This window comes from Erpetoichthys calabaricus, chromosome 4, assembly GCF_900747795.2.
Source record: "Erpetoichthys calabaricus chromosome 4, fErpCal1.3, whole genome shotgun sequence".
Lineage (NCBI taxonomy): Eukaryota > Metazoa > Chordata > Cladistia > Polypteriformes > Polypteridae > Erpetoichthys > Erpetoichthys calabaricus.
The window spans coordinates 30,825,860-30,848,613 of NC_041397.2; the positions used below are offsets into that span (position 1 = coordinate 30,825,860).

The window sequence follows — 22,754 nt, forward strand, 5'->3', positions numbered from 1 at the left end:
ACGAGAAGAGCTTGGCAATACTATTTACAATACTAAGAAGCAACTGGATGCTAATCTGTTACATGAAACGCATGCATATTTCTACAGGAACAATTTAGTGCAGGGATGAGTCATGCCGGTCCTGAAGGACCACAGTGGCTGCAGGTTTTTGTTCCAGCCCAGTTCTTAATGAGAGGTCAACTATTACTATGAAGCACTTATTGCTCAAGTGACATTTTGATGCTTCGTTTTAGTGGTCTTGTTTGTTAAGGTTCTCACCCCTTAAATGCTTATATCTGTCTTAAACATCTTCCTTCACTGTTTTTAATGGCTCCTTATTAGCAATGAGATTCAAATGACAAAGGAATCAGCAGTTCTCCATCTAATGTATTTCTATTTACACCTGTGTTGATTCATCAGGCACTATTTGGTTTAATAAAACACTTAAGTGGAAAATGTGACAGCCTGAAAATGATCCATTTTAGGCTTTATATCACTTGGATAATATCCTTGGAAAGGAAAAAACCTACGATATAAGAACCTAACATTGCAGACTAACAAGCCATAAAATTAAATAAGGTCTGAGACTGGCAAGGATTGGCTTCTAATTAAGCAACTGGGTTGTAACAAAAACTTGCAACCACTGTGGCCCTCTAGGACCGACATTGCCCACCACTGATTTACGGCCTCTGAGGCTGGAGATGATGCTAAGAGTGTCAAGCAATCCTGTTGTTGCCCAAATTGCCCCAAATTTAGATACTGGTAGGAAATGGTCACCAGCAGAAGCAACCAAGCTTGCAAAGGCAACACTTATGCACAGGAACATTGTGGGTCAGGTCCAGGAAGGAACCAAAAGCAATGGCTGAGATGGGAGGGAGTAGAAAAGAGGAAGTTCTCCTGAAAAGACCTGTGGGAAATGGAGGCAATTAGAGCGAGCATCACCATCAGGGCTGCCTATGATGTCCTGCTGTCTCCAAAAAAATCTAAGCCAGTGGTATGGAAAAGATCCCACATGCTCGCTCTGCCTGTCACCATCAACATTAAAACACATCTTGGTGGGTTGCCAGACCAGCCTCTCTCAAGGCCACTACACCTGGCGGCACAACCAGGTGCTACAGTGCTTGGCAGGAGTGCCAGAGAAGCAACGGATGAGTGTTAATGCTCTCCCTCCCCCTTTATTTCATTGGCTGGAAATAACATTTGTCTGGGAAGGAGAGGGTCGAGATGGACATGCCACTCCAGGACCAGACTTCAGGCAGCTGGGTGCTGCATGAGATTGGAAGTTGTTGGTGGACCTAGGTCAAAAACTCTGTTTCCCAGCTGAGATTGCATCTACCAACCTCATACATGACCTTGTGCTATGGTCGGAATCACTCCAGCTCATCTACATTATTGAGCTTACTGTACCATGGGAGGATGCAGTGAAGGAGGCCTACGAGTGCAAGAAGCTGAGATATGTCGATCTCGCAACCGATGTGCAACAATGTGGCTGGAAAGCTAAGGTTCGACCAGTCGAGGTGGGCTGCAGAGGGTTTATTGCCACCTCAACGTCAAGGCTACTCTGGGAGTTGGGAGAGCAGGGACAGGCTCACCAGCAAGCATTGAAGGGCCTCTCCAGAGCTGCTGAAAAGGGCAGTCAATGGCTCTGGCTCAAGAGCAAGAACTCCAGCTGGGCCTCAACTGGGTAGATGTCGTCTTCACTGCTGAACCCTCTGGAGACATTGTGGGCCTGTCAGTGAAACGTTGAGGAAGGGGGGCGCCCACTTGATAACCCAGAAAGGTGCCATCACTCATTTGATAATTCCACAGAATCTAAGCTGAAGGTCTCATGTATGCAATTAGGAATGAAAAAACCTAGTCCTATTAAACAGAACTATAAGGTATGGCAGATAAAGTTGGGAATATCTATTGTGCTGAATATTACTGCTTGAGTTGTGCTGCAGCAAAGGAATGAATGCAACTATAAAGCCAAGATAGTCAAGTAAAACACTACACTGGCCTGACATGAATCATCTTCCTAAAACACTCAATAAATACCATAACTTGAGCTGCGGGTGCAGAGATGACACTTGGCAGAACATGGTGGGCACTGCAAGTATTCTAAATGGATTGAATGAAGCAAACAGACACCTGGAGAAAGAGACTGAAATAATAAATCTAGGTAATGTGAAAGTGTGATATAAAACACGAGAGGTTAGGATCTTGAAAGGTCTGTGAAGTTGGAATAAGGGCAAATGGAAACAATTAGTTTAAATGCTGTCCTGAACTAAATAATCTCAACATACAAACAACAAACTAATGATACAGCGGCTGAAATTTACCTACAAAAAAATTAGTAAGCAACTATAAGCACTAGCCAAATCATTATTGCCATCTAAGAAGCACTATAATGAATAACTAATCAGTATAGCTACTGTACATAAGGCGCTTCCAGTAGTAAATTACTGGCACACCCAGTCATTGAAAAGGCAGATACTAAGCAAGTTGTGCCTTACCTGCAGGAACTATAGATAAATACGATTTCTTGGGACTGGGCCTAGTTTCTCTTTCTTAGTGCTTGTACTGTAGTTGCAGGAATATTCCATTGCTTTCTTCAGGCAGCAGAGACAGGGTGAAAGGGTATTCTCACAATAATACGCATGGGTGTCTATGCTTGGGAAATGTTTTCATATGCATTTATACCAGTTTTTCAATAGTAATAGCCAGAATGTTTGAAAAACAAAGATATACCATGCTCAGGATGCTTCTTAATAAAGCAGGTTATGAATCACATTGCAAAAATAAATACATCACTTTTACCAAACAATGTCTACTCTAAGAAGCACAAGATTTTAATCCTGCAAATGGGTGCCTGGCTGGTACAAGTCTGCCAAGAGTAAGGGCATCAGCTCGTACCAGAGAGCCCTAAACTGGAATGAGCAGAGCAACTAAAAGTGATAGGAGATGCTAAACCCTGCATGTGCACTGAGCGCCCCAGACAAACAAGAATTAGGTGTCCTAGTATAACAGACAAAAGTAAACTGGGTTAAGCATGTCATGCACATGAGACCAGGAAGGACTGCTTTAAGATCTCCTGGTCGCTAAACGATACACAGTCCTAAGTTGGAATGTACCATATGAGGTTATGTTGTCTCTTTATGAGTGTGGGCAATGTGGCTTTGAGACAAGGCCCCTATGGACAAAATATAATAGATGGTTAAATGACAATTGGGCGGCACGGTGGAGCAGTGGTAGCGCTGCTGCCTCGCAGTAAGGAGACCCAGGTTTGCTTCCTGGGTCCTCCCTGCGTAGAGTTTGCATGTTCTCCCCGTGTCTGCGTGGGTTTCCTCCCACAGTCCAAAGACATGCAGGTTAGGTGGTGTGTGCCCTGCGGTGGGCTGGCGCCCTGCCCGGGGTTTGTTCCAGCCTTGCACCCTGTGTTGGCTGGGATTGGCTCCAGCAGACCCCCGTGACCCTGTGCTAGGATATAGCGGGTTGGATGATGACTGACTGACTGACTAAATGACAATTCAAAATAAATGTGACAAAAAAGCAAAAATCAGTAACATAAAAATCCTGACAGAAAGCTAAAACACCAGCAGCACTAAATAGTGAAATATTTCCAAAAATGAATTCCATTGATTGGGCAGTTCTTCTTTAAATAACAACTGTATTTGGCAAACAGGCTGCTGAAGTGAATGCAGCAAATTCTACTTTAGCAAATAACATTTAAATAAAGTTTTACGGTTTATGGTCAGTTTTTATTTGGATCATTACTGAAGAAACACTTCATAGCTTCATAGTAAAAGCAGTCAGTGCAGCTATAAATGCCCAAGAAAGCTGACCCCTTATTTCAATTCCGTGTTCACTGGCTCATTCTGTTAGTTACAGCAAAGACAGAAAATGGAATACAGTGTACACCAGGAAACTCAGGAGTAAACTATGGGTTACCTCGTCTTATTATTGAGTGGTGTTGTAACTGGAACAGTTACAGTGGAAGCTGCTTAAGTGGCCCAACCTCATTTGAGATCATTTTAATACTTTCTGTATTGCTATCAAAGTCAAGATCCGTGAATCTTTCTTTCTTCACAACCAAAGCTGTGATCTTCGCGGAGTCAATGGAGTTTGGGCTTGCGAGTGTCCTGATAAAAACCAAGATCAAGGCCTTTAATGACCTCTTGGGCACAGCCATCAGCAATGTGTCTGTCTGCGGAGAGAGTGTCGACCTTGTCAAGATGCTTACTTACCTTGGCAGTGACATTCATGTCTCTGGTGACTCTTTCTATGAAGTCAGTAGACGGATTGGGACAGCATGGTAGGTAATGAGGTTGCTAGAAAGGGGTATGTGGCGCTCCCGATGTCTATGCAATATGGTTGTGAGAGATGGACGCTATCCAGTGACCTGAGATGAAGACTGGACTCCTTTGGTACTGTGTTTCTTCGGAGAATCCTTGGGTACCATTGGTTCGACTTTGTGTCGAATGAGCGTTGCTCATGGAGTCCCGAATGAGGCACATTACCTGCATTGTGAGGGCGCGTCAGTTATGGCACTACGGCCATGTGGCGCGTTTCCTCGAGGGTGATCTGGCTCATAAGATCCTCATTGTTGGGGACTGAGTGGCTGGACCAGGCCAAGGGGTCGCCCATGTAACACCTGGCTGCGGCAGATAGAGGGTCATTTCTGGAGGGTGGGACTGGGGCGCGTGTCTAACTGGGGGGTTGCAAACCGGGATCCCAAGTTGTTTCGTTGTGTGGTGGGTACAGCAACGCACTGTACCAGTGCATGCTCCCCAACTTGACTTGACTTAACCTGTATTGTTGTCTATGCATCATATCTGTTGGTGGTGCAAACTTCAACAAGTTAATCTAAATTTACTTTTACAGCCATCAATTTTCTGAAACTTCTCAGTTCAATATAATGTCTTGGTGGACCACATACTATCCCTGTAGCATCAGGTATAAAGTAGTAAGCCCTGATGGGATACCAGTCCACAAAAAGCCGCCCCCCCAAATTTCTCTCTCTCTTTCTCTCTCTCTCACACACACACACACACATTTCACACATTTATCCATTCATTCCTGGCAGAATCAGACACAAGGTAGGAAGTAACATGGAATAGGACACCATTCATTTCATCAAACAAATTTAAAAGTATTTATTTACTTATATTGTACATAACAGTTAACTAATTTTGAGAAATGTCAGTAGACTGATATAATGAAAAAACATTTCCTGGATGTTTGACTGTTAAATTGTATCCATTGTTTGTCCCAGGCTAATGTCCAAAGCTACCTGTATATGTGCCAGCCCCTCTGATCCTGAACCGAATAAGCAGATTAGAAAACTGATAAGTGGGTGGAAATTTTTGCAAAACAAGAGAAAAACATGTAGAAATTGAAATGATTAAGACTCTGCAACAGTTATTTTTAATGAGGTTTTAAGCAGAATAAAAGATGCTCTGTATCACTGCTTTAAAGTTCATTGTGTTTTCTTGTATTTAAATAAAGGCAAACATATCACACATTGTATTCACAGATCCAAAGGTCTGAGTTCAGTTGCTACCCAGACACTATATACTGTACTATATTTGCAGTCTCCATGTTCTCCTTGTGCTTATGTATCCTTTCTCTGTATATTCCTTAACCTATGATGGACTAGTCATATCCCAGCTTGTGAATGATGTTGTTGGAACTAGATCTGATTGCTAATAATAATGTAATGGGGAAAAAAAACCAGGCTCAGAAAATTAATAAATTCGACATAGACTGTTCCTAACAGGGAAATTATTTTTCTTTTAAGTATTATAATTGGCAGCAGAAAGTGTATTTTCAAGTAAAAATTGGTTGAAAACTACTACAAAGGTATTGTGATTAATGATTGCATAAAACACATGCTGTAACTTTGACTTCAGACTGAAGTAAATGTTTTCACATGACTACTGTGCATTTAACATATTCAGCATTTTAAAAGAGCAAATGTGCTTAACATTTAACAAGTTCTCTGCCAAACTAGGACTTTACAGATGGAATGCAAGCCTTAACACAACCACCTGTCCTCATTCATTCACACATTAAAATGTTTAAAACAAACAAAGTCACAAATCTGAAAAATAATTTTCCTAACATCTGAATTCAATTTTACTTCAGCAATTTATATATACCCATTAAATTGTAAAAGTTTGTCTAGATATGCAACACCTGTTGTTTTTGCAATAAAGACTTTTCTTTGGAAGACGCGGGCCCTATTGCATACACCAGACAGCGTAATAGCTTTTGCTATGTTTCTCTATATGAAAAATTACAGACAGGTGTTGTTTGTCATAAAATGTTCTTATACTGTGATTATTTCACTAAAAAAGAAAACAATTTTTTCCAGACTCTTCAACACCACCATCACTTGAGGCCATAAGTAGCTGCGTTTAAAACTGGCTGACATTATTATTTCTGTTCCTTTCAGAACAGGCATGGTGGACAGCTTTGTGTTTTATTTGACTTGCTCTTCTTTAAAACTGTGAAGTACACACTTGTCCATTACAAAGGTACATCTAAATGATGTTAATATAAAAATTATTCTACCCATCAATATATCCATCTATGCACTCATTTTCTAATCAGTCTATCAAGCTTAGAATCATTGGGTGTTGCTGTGTATCCCAGCAGCTTTGGGCAAAAAGCTTAAACCAACCCACTATGGGGTACCTGTCAAGCTAGCTCAAAATACTGCTGTTTGATTTTAGTTTCAAGCTACGCACCTTAGGTGCCATTTCCATAGGGGTAAATGAACTGTAAAACCAGCCGAGCCTTAGTTGACTTAGGTATTGTGCGGTGTCTCTACTTGTGTTGGTCTTTTGTCCAGATTCCTGGCGACAATCTGTGGTCTTTTCAAATTTGTTGTTATCATCATCTACTTTTGCCTGATCTTGCACATTCTATATTAATGCAAACCTCCAGCTTATATGGAGAAGTCCAGGGGGCAATATAAGTGGAGGGCTTAACCCAAAATGGAGATTTGCTGTTGATAAAAGGCCGATATGTTGTCATTATTAGGATTCTAGTCTTTTGACAATCTTATTACTCTTTCATGCACTATCCTCAACTGATTTATTCAATACTGTGATTTCTAAATAATTTATTACATTGCCTACTATTAAATGTGTGAAATAATATTTGATTTTGCTTTAGGAACACTGATAGGACTGCTTACACAACAGCTTTTTAAATGTTTACTGTGCTAAAGGACTTTGGAATTCAAAAGAACTACTTACCAGAAATATACTTCCAATTGTCATAAAACTAGTCTGCAAACTGTCTTCAAATAATCAATTTAGATTGATTTAGAAGAACAATTAAATTGGCATTGCGGTGAGCTGGCGCCCTGCCCAGGGTTTGTTTCCTGCCTTGCGCCCTGTGTTGGCTGGGATTGGCTCCAGCAGACCCCCGTGACCCTGTAGATAGGATATAGCGGGTTGGATAATCGATGGATGGATGGATTAAATTGGCAGCTGTATAAATTTTCTTTATGATATTCTCATATCTCAAGAGGTGAAAAGGCAATCCTAATTAATATTTACTTGGATAGGACATGGCAAGGGTAAAAATCAATCTGCTGCTGAAAATTGTGTGCTTTGTCAGTCTGGGGTACTTATCATTTTTGTCTGAAATTCTATACCAAAGCCTATGTAAAGTGATAAGGGACAGTGTGGGCCGTAAAGCATGATGATTTTAGGGTTAGATGATAAAACAAGGCCACACTCTCTAAGATTACTGACAATCCTAGAACAATGTCCAACAAGCATTGGGCGTGCGACCCTAGTCCCCCGTTCAAGCTCAGTAACTCTTCTGTAAAGGAGTGAGCTTGTTCAAACAGGAAGACTAAATCATCTAAGTAGAAATACTATTTAAGTGAAGGGTGAAATGTATGCATTAATTGCCTAACAAGTTAACATAACATTCTCAAAATCAATTACAGTGTACAATATGTCTATTTGCCTCTCCATCCATCATTCAATTAAATGATTCACTTAATCCACTTTTAGGTTCGAGAGAAGACAATGTCAATCCCAACAGATACTATCTTAAGGCAATATGTTTATTTGAGATATTATAAACTACAAATTGAAGGAACACTTTGAAAACACATCAGATCTCAATGGGAAAACAAATCCTGCTGGATATCTCTACTGATACGGACTGGGTAATGTGTTACGAACGAAAGGATGCCACATTGATTGATAGAAATTAAAATCATCAACCTACAGAGGGCTGAATTCAAAGACACCCCAAAAATCAAACTGAAAAACTGATGTGGCAGGCAGGCGGGTCCATTTTGCCGAATTTCATTAAAGCAGCTCTAAATCGTACTCACTAGTTTGTATGGCTCCCACGTGCTTGAATGCATGCCTGACAACATCGGGCCATGCTCTTAATGAGAAGATGGATGGTGTCCTGAGGGATCTCCTCCCAGATCTGGACCAGAGCATTACTGAGCTCCTGGACAGTCTGAGGTGCAACCTAGTGGCGTCAGATGCACCGAAACATAATGTCCCAGAGGTGTTCTATTGGATTTAGGTCAAGCGTAAATGGGGACCAGTCAATGGTATCAATTCTTTCATCCTCCAGGAACTGCCAGCATACTCACTACACATGAGGCTGGGCATTGTCGTGCACCAGTATGAACCCAGGACCCACTGCACCAGCATGGGGTCTGACAATGGGTCAAGGGATTATCCTGATATCTAATGGCAGTCAAGGTGCAATTGTCTAGCCTGTAGAGGTCTGTGCGTCCCTCCATGGATATGCCTCCTCAGACCATCACTGACCACCCACCAAACTGGTCATACTGAATGATTTTACAGGCAGCATAACCTTCTCCATGGCTTCTCCAGACCCCTTCACGTCTGTCACATGTGTTCAGGGTGAACCTGCTCTCATCTGTGAAAAGCACAGGGCAGAAGTGGTGGACCTGCCAATTCTGTTATTCTATGGCAAATGCCAAATGAGATCCACGGTGCTGGGTAGTGCGCACAGGGGCCACTAGAGGACGTTGGGCCCTCAGGCCACCCTCATGAAGTCTGTTTCTGATTGTTTGGTCAGAGACATTCACACCAGCGGCCTGCTGGAGGTCATTTTATAGGGCTTCAGAAGTGCTCATCCTGTTCCTCCTTGCCCAAAGGAGCAGATACTGGTGCTGCTGATGGGTTAAGGACCTTCTACGGCCCTGTCCAGCTCTTCTAGAGTAACTGCCTGTTTCCTGGAATCTCCTCCATGCAATTGAGACTGTGCTGGGAGACACAGCAAACTTTCTAGCAATGGCATGTATTGATACGCCATCCTTAGAGATGCTGGACTACCTGTGTAACCTCTGTAGGGTCCAAGTATCGCTTCATGCTACTAGTAGTAACAATGACCATAGCCAAATGCAAAATGAGTGAAAAAACAGATGAGTGGCCTCCACCTGTTAACCCATTCCTGTTTTGGGGGCCGTCTCATTGTTGTCCCTCTAGGGCACCTGTTGTTAATTTCATTAACACCAAAGCAGCTCAAACTGATTAACAATCCCCTCTGCTACTTAACTGTCCAGATCAATAGCCCAGAAGTTTCACTGACCTTGATGCTATACTCGGATTAAAAAGTGTTCCTTTCATTTTTTTGAGCAGTATATTTGCACTTATATTTACTCCACATGCTTATCCAAAGTGACATACAATTAAAGTAGCCTAAATAAACTGTGAGGTATTCAAACAGGCAGTAAATGGTAGGTACACTGATTCTTTATCACGTATTGTAAGCAGTAATGTTGTCAATGAGAAATATATAAAGTAAATCTGTGAATTAAAAATGCACTAAATGGGTACGCATTGCTGTTTTCAATGTTTCCAGCTTTAGCTGTAGTCACAAGACAGAAACAGCATTACCTTGTATAGTCAATAACATCCTAATATCTTCTGATTAAATAAATATCAATTTTAATATGTCGTTATTATGCTGTTAGATACAGTATAAGCCTAACTTATGATACTTTGACCAAACTGTTCTGTTAGATGGGCTGTAAACGTACGTTGGGTTCTGAGGCAGTGTGTAGTTTAGTTCATATTTATGAAATCAATTTCAGTATGTAAAAAACATGAAGGCTGTATTCTGTCATTACTTTCTTAAGTTAGGTATGGCGTCTCTCAGAGTTCAATATTTAAAATTGTTTCTATTTTCACTTTATATACTACAGCTGAGAGAGACAGTTCAAAAGGTAAATGTCTGGCCTGGATCATTACCTTACCTCTGATTCCATTACTGTATCTATATATATATATATAATTCTTTTCGCGTTTGAAATGGAAATTATGTATGACCACGCAATATGGAAATTACGTATAAAATGGAAATTACGTATGACCACAGAACATATTATAATACAGGAACTAATCACTTCGTTTGTGGATGCCATTTTTATATCGTCTTTATGAATTATTATTTGTGTGAGAGTTATTTTACTGATATTAAAAAGAAGTAAACACAAACACGCAGAGAAGTTTTATTTATTCGTCCACGTGACTGTCGCGGAAACTGCCAAATTCTAACTTTTTTTTAGTTGGCAGTACTTGATAGTAGAAGAGATGAGGAAAACAGCTTTGCGTCTTTCAACTTTTTAACTGCACCGAGCTGTAAACAACAGGTCGGCAGTGTCCTCTCCTCTCGCACTGTTTGTGACACTTCAAGTGCCCCATCGGCTCCTGGGAGAGTGGAAATCTTTGCGAATGAGTGTAATCGCGCCATCGAAGCAGGACTCTGTTTGTCCCTTATGGTGAGTTCGGGTCACTAAAACCCCGCAACATTCAAGGTTGCTGTTGTGATCAATTATTTTAAGAAGATGGAGAGTTTACATCTAATAAGATGTTTAGACCTCTTCATGTAAAGTGTTGGACTTAGGAATTGTTTGGGCCTTCTGTCCATTAAGCACGGAAGGGCAGCGTCCACATTTATCAGAATTATTTTTCTCTTAAATCACAGGCACATAGTGCAAGGTTGTCAGACAGAAATTTGGACGATCACATAGAAAATGTAATTTCTGTACCACAGTGGTCGTGTACCGCCTTTCAAAATGGATCTACTACCGACAGATGATTCAAATACCGCCTTTAAAATGTAGTTTACCCGAAACCACTCCAGTACTGCTCAATGTATCTTCACTTCTTAAAATGTTTTACTGTTTAATAACTTATAGACTACATTTTATTTTTTTCCCTTGCACTCAGTGAGCGAAGCCACTGGGTAATCAACTAGTATTTTATATTACAGTAATCCTTCGCTATATCACGCTTCGCCTTTCGCGGTTTCACTCCATCGTGGATTTTATATGTAAGCATATTTAAATATATATCGCGGATTTTTCGCTGCTTCGCGGGTTTCTACGGACAATGGGTCTTTTAATTTCTGGTACATGCTTCCTCAGTTGGTTTGCCCAGTTGATTTCATACAAGGGACGCTATTGGCAGATGGCTGAGAAGCTACCCAGCTTACTTTTCTCTGTCTCTTGCGCTGACTTTCTCTGATCCTGACATATGGGGATTGAGCAGGGGGGGCTGTTCGCACACCTAGACGATAAGGACGCTCGTCTAAAAATGCTGAAAGATTATCTTCACGTTGCTATCTTTTGTGCAGCTGCTTCCTGAAACGACATGATGAACGGTGCTTTGCATACTTAAAAGCACGAAGGGCACGTATTGATTTTTTTATCTGTCTCTCTCTCTCTCTTCCTGCTCCTGACGGAGGGGGTGTGAGCTGCCGCCTTCAACAGCTTTGTGCCACGGTGCTTCGCATACTTAAAAGCCAAACAGCCCTATTGATTTGTTTGCTCCTTTGAAGAGGAAGATATGTTTGCATTCTTTTAATTGTGAGACAGAACTGTCATCTCTGTCTTGTCATGGAGCACAGTTTAAACTTTTGAAAAAGAGACAAATGTTTGTTTGCAGTGTTTGAATAACGTTCCTGTCTCTCTACAACCTCCTGTGTTTCTGCGCAAATCTGTGACCCAAGCATGACAATATAAAAATAACCATATAAACATATGGTTTCTACGTTGCGGATTTTCTTATTTCGCGGGTGGCTCTGGAACGCAACTCCCGCGATGGAGGAGGGATTACCGTATTTGATTTTCACTGATCCTACACAATTGTCCTATTGTCTTGTTTATGCTTTATATTGTATTTTTAGTTTTTCCCGATCCCTTCTAAAGTTGTTCCGATTTTGCTGGGATAGGGCAAGACATTGGATTAGTGCTCTCAGATACTGGATTCAAGTGAGTAATATAAAAGTCTGTCAGTAGCCACATCTTTTTGCTGTGGTGTTAGGAAGTATTTAGCTGCTGTGTTTTTAGCTCTTCCCTTATAATTCTCTCCTCTAGAATTTAGTTTTGGTCTTCTCTGTTTTGAGCATTTTCATTTGGAGTTACTATAATTCACTTTTTGAGACTTATGAACATAAGTCATTTTGGAATTTACAATAATAGATTTAGAATTGTTCTTGGCATGGGTAATTAATGTTTGACTTTTATTTGTACTTTTTCGTTTCTTGTGGTGATTTCTGATTTATTTTTTGAGTCATTTGTTCTTTGTTGATTAGTTTCATTAATCTTAGACACTGTTTGAGTAATTTCTAGTTTATCTTCTATTGTTGAGTTCAGTGTTTCCTAGTCTATCCGTTGAGACCTATTATTGGTCATAAATCACAATACTACTGAACAGGAAATGTAACAAATGATGAGCTGAATGCTTTACATTGGGTTGCCACTGGCCAGGAGGATGGATCCCCTTGATGACACACCACGGCAATTGTGGGTCACAAAGACACAAAAAAGATGAAATTGGGTTATGGGAAAAAAAAACGTTAAGAACCATGGACCACACATGCTGGAGGGGGTTGGCTGCACCTGAGCTGACATCTTAAGTAGAGCTGTAGAGGCACAGAATTGGAAGGACATATTGAGACTGATGGATCCTGTGTTTTAAACTTTGATTTTGAACCATTTTTAGAACATTTATTCATGGAAAATTTATTCAATGAAAATTAACTGCACCGTACTTTGGATGCTGTTTGCTTTTGTTTTGAATTGTTTTAATAAAAGCACTGAACACTTCTTATACCAGCCTTTGGTAGTTTGAGTCCTCATTGCACTCGCTCATCCTCGATACGTGACAATTGACAACCCAGGTTCAAGTTGATCACGCCAGCTGCAAGCATCCCTGGCATCACAATATTGTAGTTAGTTATTTATATAAAACTAGTCATTTAGCCCGTTACAATAACGGGCGCTAGAACAGTAGTGCATAAACATTAGTAGGAACAGTCTATATTAAATGGCAAGGGACTTTGACCTCATTCTTTTTGTTGGGTCGTAATTTTCTTTCTTTCAGCCTTTCTTTTGTTGATGTTTACTTGCTGAGCTGACCGTTCTTCGTGGGCTGCCGCCGTGTATTGTGTGTCTTAAATTTTCTGTGACAGTAATACTGTCTTGTACGTTCGCTGGCTTGTACGTCCGTAATATACCTTTAATTTTCTCTGGCGGTAATACAGGAGTGCGTGTCGGTAATATGCCTTTAATCTCCTCTGACAGTGATACTGGCTTGTATGTGGCTGTAATATGAGTCACTGTATTGTGTACCTTTAATTTCCTCTCGCAGTAATACTGGTTTGTATTTCCGTAAAACGCCTCTAACTTTCTGTGACAGTAATATCGCGCGCCGCACCGTGCCCCGCGCATGCACACTTCACCAGAAGACACACACACAGACACCTGGACGCACACAGGAATTTTATTAAAGAGGATACTGCAACTGCTCTTTTTTACTGTGTTTAATGTACTTTGTAAATTTATGTATAAAACTGTTGTGTGTTTGATAATTTGCTGTTAATACATTAAAATGAAAATGCACAAGCTCAATGATGAGTGCTATAAAGAATCTACTGACTTTTCAGATACAGTAATTAATGGTCAGCCTCGATAATCATTCTTCTTGTACAAAACATGGTTTATCTTAATATGGACATTTCACAGATCTTTTCAACTTTAAGCCAAAATGCACAGTATCTGGGACAAGACCCTACTTGTTAGAGATGCCGTCAAGCACTTACTTCACTGGGGCACATTTTGGGACTGCTAATAGACATTACATTCTATTAAAATAAAATCTTTACTTATTCATCAAACTGCCTTGATCCTGTAAAAGCTCTATCTAGACAATCCCTGAAGGAGTGCTACTACTTAATAAACAATCTATCATGAAAAGATTGCAAGCACAGTATCATTGTGCTTGACGAGAAAAATCCTAAAACATCCAATATATAACACAATGGGTTATTAATGTCCTATTTGGTTTAAAACTAGATAAATTAAACTGACTTTAAGAGGTGCAGCTAAGTTTTTTAGAATCTGGTTGGCATTTTTCAGTGCTGTTCGCAGCTAGTAAAGCTTAGAAAACCACTGTGGACATTTCAGTATATATGAATGATTACTACTTATTTAATTCTTGTTCCTTATGTTGATTCATAATTCATTTTCGAATTGACAGCTACACAAATATTCTATTTGCATAAAATGCCTTTTACAGAATGCTAGTAGCTTTTTAAGTTGAGTGATGCACTGCTAACCAGGCTCTTACTTTTATAAGAATCTCTCTACCCATAATAAAGTAGTATTCAGAGCTAAATAATGGCTGAATATAATGTCAAAATGCTTGCAATAAGCTTGACATTTTGCAATTCTGGATGTGTTTTGACCTATTCTAATAAAAAAAATTACAGTATATTTTGGGAACTAATAAGAAAAATATTCATCCTAACCATCCATTTTCCATCAACATATAAACATGTACTTTGAAGATATGTCAGTAATTCAAACCGCAGCCGTTTTACACTTAAGAGTAGAAAGCTGTAAAAGTAAGAGACAGCATGATAATCAGACGTTTAACTGAAGAGTAGTTACATTACATATGCTCAATAACCTGTTTAGAAGGAATAATAAAGCTGCTGACTGACCATAGTCTTCTATAGATTTCAGCATGACATCTGGGTGGGTGGACCCAAAGGCATTGCGGACAAAACGCCTTCTCCTTCGCAGATCATCTTCCCAATAGTCCAGGCGCCAGAAATCATGCAACTGACTGGGAAAAGACATAAGATACAGATTCAAATGCAAGGAAAAATCAGAATTCTATCTTTTTTTTTTTACTATAGCAGTGAGGAACCCTGTAAACAATGCATTCATAAAAAATGTCATGGCAATTATGCAGATTATTTTACATATTTAAAGCTTCAATTTTGTCAAGCAGCCATAGCATACCTACAGCCTAGGCTATAAGTCACAACAAGACCATTAACAAATAAAGCATCAAATTACAAGTATAAATGGCTCAGCTTGCCTTCTTTTTTACTGTGTTTTTAACAAGTCCTGTAAATCAAAGGGGGAACCTCAATGGAAACTGTGTGCAGTTTAATGACCATCATGTCTCTCCAGACTAAACCAGAAACTATAAAACACTGCCCCACTTACATACTGTATTAGAAACCATGATTAAAATAATGTGCTGAAATATTCATTGAAATAATTCCCCAGGCCCACAAACAGCCAAAAGAAAATTGCATTTTTATTCATTATTAATAACACTGAATTAGAGCTCAAAAAAGTTTCAGCATGTGGTAACCATCTCCGTAAATTATTATTCCAACATTAGCAAAGACCTTGGCTAATTTTATTGCTTGCAGCTAATGCAAACCATTAACTGGAAGATCCAGCATCATATTACTAAGTGCCTTAGTTTTCTTGAGTTCTCAAAGCTAAGAAATATGTAAAGGTTTCATAGAAACACTTTGTGAAGGTAGAAAGAGGCAATGGTGAAACTACAAGTTCCTGCTGAGAAAGCATATAACGGGAGGATGTCTGAAGCCACCATTCATCTGTGAATATCTACATCCTTATCCTTTGGAGTGTTCAACAAATTTATACGAGTACCAACACAAATAAGCCAGTTCTTGTAGTCTTGTACTAGAAGTAAATGAAAATATGTGACAGACACCAAAGTCTAATAGTATCTGTGGTTATAGTGGCTATCAAAACTATTCACCTGTCTTAGTCATTTTCCTATTTTACTATACAATAAAATGGAGTACAAATCATCACCTGGGATTTTGGCCACTGATTTACATACAGTATACTCTTGTAACAAAGGCGCTATATAGGCGCCGACCTGACACAGACTGACACCGGACGCACGTATAAAAGCAAATAAACCTATTTTTCTTCACCTGTGGGGCACGTCTGATCCATGTCTCACAGGCAGTACACAATCCCAAAAGTACAAACCAAAGCAAAAGGCACACTACTCTCTTTATCACCACTCATCCCGGCAAGCATTGTCCTCCTCCTCCCGACTCTGGCTCCCGGAGTGGTGGCTGCTGGCCCCTTTTATAGCTCGCCCGCAAGTGCTTCAGGTGCTTGACCACCTGCCTCTGATTGCACCTCCGGGTGTGGATGAACTACGGCCCAGACGGGCCCAGGAACCCCAGCAGCACCACCTGGTGGCCACCCCGGATCCCAACAGGGCTGTGGAGAACTCTGCGGGTATCTGAGGCACCACAGTCACCCAGGGGGGCTGCCACCAAGTGGTCCGGGGGAGGTACTGCGCAGCCCATGCTTACTCCCCTGGAACATATAGAGAAGGTGCGTCCCGGCCGGGCATGGGTCCCGGTCGTCTGTCACACTCTATAATGAATGCATTTACATGCACATTATTTTCTGAATATTTAATGTTATTTCTAAATATCACATTAACATTTTCAATGAAATTAAACAGTTCTAATTCTTCTATACATTCTTGTATACATATCTGAATAATTTGTTTAAGATCAATGACTTGTCCTGAAGTTTCTGAAGGAAAGGAGACAAGATGTACATTATATGGCCAAACGTGTGGGGACACCTGACCTTCACAACTATACCAGCTTGTAGGACAATCCGATTCCAAAAGCATGGGCATCAACATGTCGTTGCACACTCTTCCCACCACCACCACCACCCCACTTGAAGCTATAACAGTCTTTACTCTTCTGAGAAAGCCTTCCATTAGATATCAGAGTGTGTTTGTGGGAATTTGTGCTCATTCAGTCAAAGGAGCATTTGGAAGGTGAGGTAATGATTTTTGGATGGGAAAACTTGGGTCACAATCGGTGTTTCAATTGATCCCAGAGTGTTTAATAGGGTTGAGTTCAGGTCTCTATGCAGACCACTTTATTTTGTCCATATTAAACTCATCAAACCATGTTTTTTTTGACCTGGCTTTATGCAGAAAAAGGTCTTTCCCAAACTTTTGCCACAAAGTTGGAAGTGCATAATTGTCTAAAACATCTTTGTATATTGTAACATTAACAGCAACCTTCATTGTGAACAAAGGGCCTAGCCCAAACCCTGAACAACAGCCCCTGGCCATTATCCCCCTTCCACCATGCAGTCCAAAACGTACCATTTTCCCAGCCTCTGCCAAACTCAGATTTGTCCATCAGACTGCCAAATAGTAAAGAGAATACGTTCCCATGGCAACAGACTCCAGTAGTAGCTGCTACAGCCAATGCTTGGTGTTGTGCTTGGTGATCTTAGGTTTGGGTGCAGCTGCTCGGTCATGGAAACCCATTTCATGAAACTCCCAATATACAGTTCTTTTGCTGATGTGGCTTCCAGAGGCAGCTTGGTACTCTGTTATTAGTGATGCAATAAAGGATAGGCGATTTATACACATTATATATACACTTGTGCATCATCCTGTGAGTTTGAGTGGCCTCCTAATTTATGGCTGAGCTGTTGTTGCTTTGACTTCACAATAATAATGCTTACAGTTGACAGCAGAGTCCTTACAGTTCTAACAGAGCTAAAATTTCATGTCACATAACAGTGCCACATTTAAAATCACTGAGCTTTTCATTCTATTTCCAACATTTGTCAATGGAGATTGAATGGCTGTGTGCTTGATTCTGTGCTAACAATGGTTGCTGCTGAAGCACCTGAACTCAATAATTTAGACTGGGGTCCATATACTTTTGGCTATATAGTGTAAATTAGATCAACTTATTTTAAAAGACTTGCTATGATACTAAATATGCTCTTACTCCAAATCATATTCCTACTCTGACTTTGTCTCTCAACTGTCCAACCTGAGCTGACCCTCTAATGTTCTCATTTCTAATCCTGTCCATCCTTATCACACCGAGTCTTTAACTCTGCTACCTCCAGCTTTGTCTCCTGCTTTCTGGTCAGTGTCACCGTCTCCAACCCATATAACATAGCTGGTCTCACTACCGTCCTGTAGACCTTCCCTTTCTCTCTTGCTAATACCCGTCTGTCACAAATCACTCCTGACACTCTTCTCCACCCATTCCACCCTGCCTGCACTCTCTTTTTCACCTGTCTTCCACAATACCCATTACTCTGTACTGTTGATCCCAAGTATTTCAAAATCCTTTTTTTAACATATAAAGCATTAAATGGTCGAGGTCCGGCTTACTTGTCTGAACTTATCATGACTTACAAACCAGAGCGCACATTAAGATCTCAAGATGCCGGTCTGCTTATGATTCCAAGGATTAATAAAATAACAGTGGGAGGTCGAGCTTTTAGTTACAGGGCCCCTAAACTGCGGAATGGTCTGCCTGCTACTATAAGAGATGCCCCTTCGGTCTCAGCTTTTAAATCCCGGCTGAAGACTCACTACTTCAGTTTAGCATATCCTGACTAGAGCTGCTGATTAACTGTACAGACTGCATCTCTGTTGTTAGTCATTAGCACTTAAACATAAGTAACATGACAGTTATAATTGTATACTAACCCTCACTTATTCTGTTTTTCTTCTCAGTACTCAAATGTGGCACTTGGTGCCACGGCCCACCTGTCAAGTTGTTTTGCCTGCCTAAGGAAAAGTCATCCCAGATGGAGGATCACAGGAATCATGGGAAAGAGGGGTCCTTTCATCAGATTGGCTGGCCCAGCACTGTTTCAGCCGTGGAATGGCCAAATGGGGAGGCAGCTTGAAGGATGAGGTCTCCAGGACTCTATACAAATCCAAATCTTATTATGGGATATATCATCTACTGTTAAATTCTGCTCTGTACTTCTAAAATTTATATTTTTTATTTCTTACTATATTGAGAAATTGTTCTGTTCTGTGTACTGCATTGTATTGTACTGACCCTCTTCTTTTGACACCCACTGCACGCCCAACCTACCTGGAAAGGGGTCTCTCTTTGAACTGCCTTTCCCAAGGTTTCTTCCATTTTTCCCTACTAGGTTTTTTTTGGGAGTTTTTCCTTGTCTTCTTAGAGAGTCAAGGCTGGGGGGCTGTCAAGAGGCAGAGCCTGTTAAAGCCCATTGCGGCACTTCCTGTGTGATTTTGGGCTATACAAAAATAAACTGTATTGTATTGTATTGTATCCACCTTCGCCAGCTCTACTCCCTGCATCCTCACCATTCCAGTGACCTCCCTCTCATTCACACACAAGTATTTTGTCTCGTTCCTACTGACCTTCATTGCTCTCCTCTCTAGACGGTGGTGTAAAATTTACACTTGGTGATTCCCGTATTTAAAGGGGTGGAGTGGTGGCTCTGCACTGGCAATCGGAAGGTTGCTGGTTCGAATCCCGTAAATGCCAAAAAGGGACTCTGCTCTGTTGGGCCCTTAAGCAAGGCCCTTAACCTGCAATTGCTGAGCGCTTTGAGTAATGAGAAAAGCGCTATATAAATGCAAAGAATTATCATTATTTAAAGATAACACCTTGAATTGCCTACATTCGAATTAGAGATAATTGTAATTTCGTTTGACTAGTGGAAATTGACAAGACATTTTTAGTAATGTATATATTCAATGTTAACGGAACGAAATGTGTTTATAATGTAATTACAGATATCTGCTCCTTTCTTTAAATTTCTTATTTTCTGATTTGGCTTATTAGGTCATCAAGGCCGGGTGCCCATTTCTGATTTTAACCTTGTATTCTTTGTATACTTCGTATTATACACAATAACAAGTGTATCATTTTTCTATTAATTCTTATGTAAGTATGTAATAGGTGGGAATTCCAAAATAAAAAGGAGTAGTCTGGTTTTGGGCATTTCTTCACTTTCTCCGCAAACAGACCACAGGGTAAGCGTCCCCTTCTGGCCTCACCAACACCTCTTTCAGCAGTAACACAATCATAGGAACTCTTGTATTTAGTAACTGATAGAACCTCAATTAGCAGCAATAGTCTGCACCTAACATTTGCTGTTACTGATGTACAGACTTGCACAACATTAGGATAGAATTTTAGACCTCCTGACAAAACTTTCAGTTAACTGATATTTTTGGGATATACACAATGTGCTGCCTTTTGGGGTAGCTGGAACTCCTGTTCATTAATCCACTTGAAGCACTCTATACTGAAGAGTTTGACAACAGTATGTGGTGCAGAAGGAGAGGGTTATTTGCAGTGGCATTATTTGCAACTGCTGATTTGCATAAATAATGATGTATGATAATTGCCTTGAAAGTGGATCTGAACTTTGAATGGACTGTGTGAAGTAAGTCCTTCAACAATCCACTAGCTGGCTGAAGAAGGTGAAGCTGCATGAATAAATGGGAAACACTTAAGGATTTAAGGGATAAGCTTTCGATGATAGAATATTCTCAATTAGCTCAACAACATAAAGCACTGACAACAACCGTCACTTGCATGCATGACATGAGTACAGGTGAGGGTTTGAATGTGCTCTTCAAAGCGCTAAGGGCCGTTTCCTGCTTAGCATATGAGGATTCCAGGTTTCATAGCCCTGTGACTCAAAAATTGGATAAACTGGGTTTTGTAAACTGAATAGATGTTAGAAGTGTATTTTTACAGCAGAAAGAAATGACCACATGAAAGAAAGGAGTTTAAGTTCTTTAACCTACGTATGCTAAAACTAATTTTAGGATGAGGCCAAATATTTGACTATCATATATTTTTTGAAAAACACAGCTTTATTAGACATTTTCTGTTGATGCAATTTTATTTCCTAAATTAGATTTTTCCATTTCAGCATCATAAAGACAGCATCAGGTACAAGACACCCTTGATGGAAAGCCAGTCCAGCGAACCACAAGACGCAGGCAAAAGATAAATACCTTCATCACTCTTTGATACATATAGAGCGACTTGAGAAGCAGTCATAAATCACAAGCACAGATATGATATACTAGATGGAATTATACTATTACAAGTAACTGTGCATTGAAAATTTTCCTTACATATCCTCTACCAACACAACATTCTATATATACTGTATATATAGTCAAACTTATTATATTATAAACCTAGCTTTCCATTCTGCTGAATAAAAAAATTCTGTGAACATCTATATGAAAAGCCACAAATGACCTAATGGATGTCACAGAGAATAAAGCTGATTAAAGTTTTTCCTTTAATTAGTCGTGTGTACATTTTTCAGAAAGAATATTTGCCTTTCATTAAATTTTAAAATTAAAAAAATATATTCAGTTCACCATCCACTCACCATTTTGTAATGGAAAAATGAAGCATAAATCTTTAAATTCTAAACTGCAAAACTCTAATATCTGTTTTTGTGACAGCCACAATCATGATATTCAAATCAAATCTTTGCTTTCTTGTATTTTAGATTTAGTCTATGTGTATTAATTCTTTTGAAAATAACTTCACGGTCCTTTATAATACTTATGATGACTCTAATGTAATGTCTATCATTTTTACCATTTAATTGCTAAACATATTTAATGCACTACCAGTGCCAGCTCCAGCGCTCTTAATGCCCTAAGCGAAAGTGAAAATGTCACACTCACTACGGAGTCTTGCAGTCAATTGCTATACATATTTTGCATGGAATGTAACAAATATTATATTGAGGAATGGGGTGGGAGGTTGGGGTGTCCCCCTTGGAGTTTCAATCACAAAGGTACCAAGACATTTGCTCAAAGAGTGCTGGTTCCCCTTTGATTTCCCAGCTCGATTCATCATCGATTTATTTGATTATATTGGACAGAGTTAGGGGTTGTCCATCATTTGTCAACATAGGTAACAACCCAGTTTGACTATAAAGTAAATTAGCTATTGCACACTGCCTTATGTTAATGTTACCTAAGTCGATTAAAGGTGAGCATCATGTTTTTGGGTGTTCATCAGATTATTTAGAGTGTGAGTAAAACAAAATCCACAAGACGTAGTAAGGGGGTTAGACTGAATCACACTCAATAAACTATCCATCCATCCATTATCCAACCCGCTATATCCTAACTACAGGGTCACGGGGGTCTGCTGGAGCCAATCCCAGCCAACACAGGGCGCAAGGCAGGAAACAAACACTGGGCGGGGCGCCAGCCCACCACAGGGCACACACACACACACCAAGCTCACACTAGGGACAATTTAGGAACGCCAATGCACCTAACCTGCATGTCTTTGGACTGTGGGAGGAAACCCACGCAGACACGGGGAGAACATGCAAACTCCACGCAGGGAGGACTCAGGAAGCGAACCTAGGTCTCCTAACTGTGAGGGAGCAGCAGCGCTACCCACTGCACCACCATGCCACCCCTCAATAAACTATCAAAGGTCATTGTTTGAATAAATCAAAATACCACCAAATGTCAAAGTCAAACAAGATGCTTATTCTGAATCGTTTTCCTTGACATCATCACTAGAAAGTATCCTTATCCTTATTTGTCTTTGCTTGATATGATGTGCTCCACAAGCATCAAGCATAAACAGTATGGCCA

At 40.2% G+C, this 22,754-nt stretch overlaps 1 protein-coding gene across 26 annotated transcripts in view; it reads right to left on the reverse strand.

The window, feature by feature from the left end:
* The window catches only part of nbeaa (neurobeachin a), a 925,612-nt gene that overhangs the window by 326,787 nt on the left and 576,071 nt on the right, over positions 1–22,754 (reverse strand). For all 26 annotated transcript variants that reach the window (XM_051927338.1, XM_051927337.1, XM_051927335.1 and 23 more), the window contains one exon: positions 14,986–15,110. In XM_051927338.1, the coding sequence (XP_051783298.1) occupies positions 14,986–15,110 (125 nt within the window). The remainder of the gene's footprint in view (positions 1–14,985; positions 15,111–22,754) is intronic.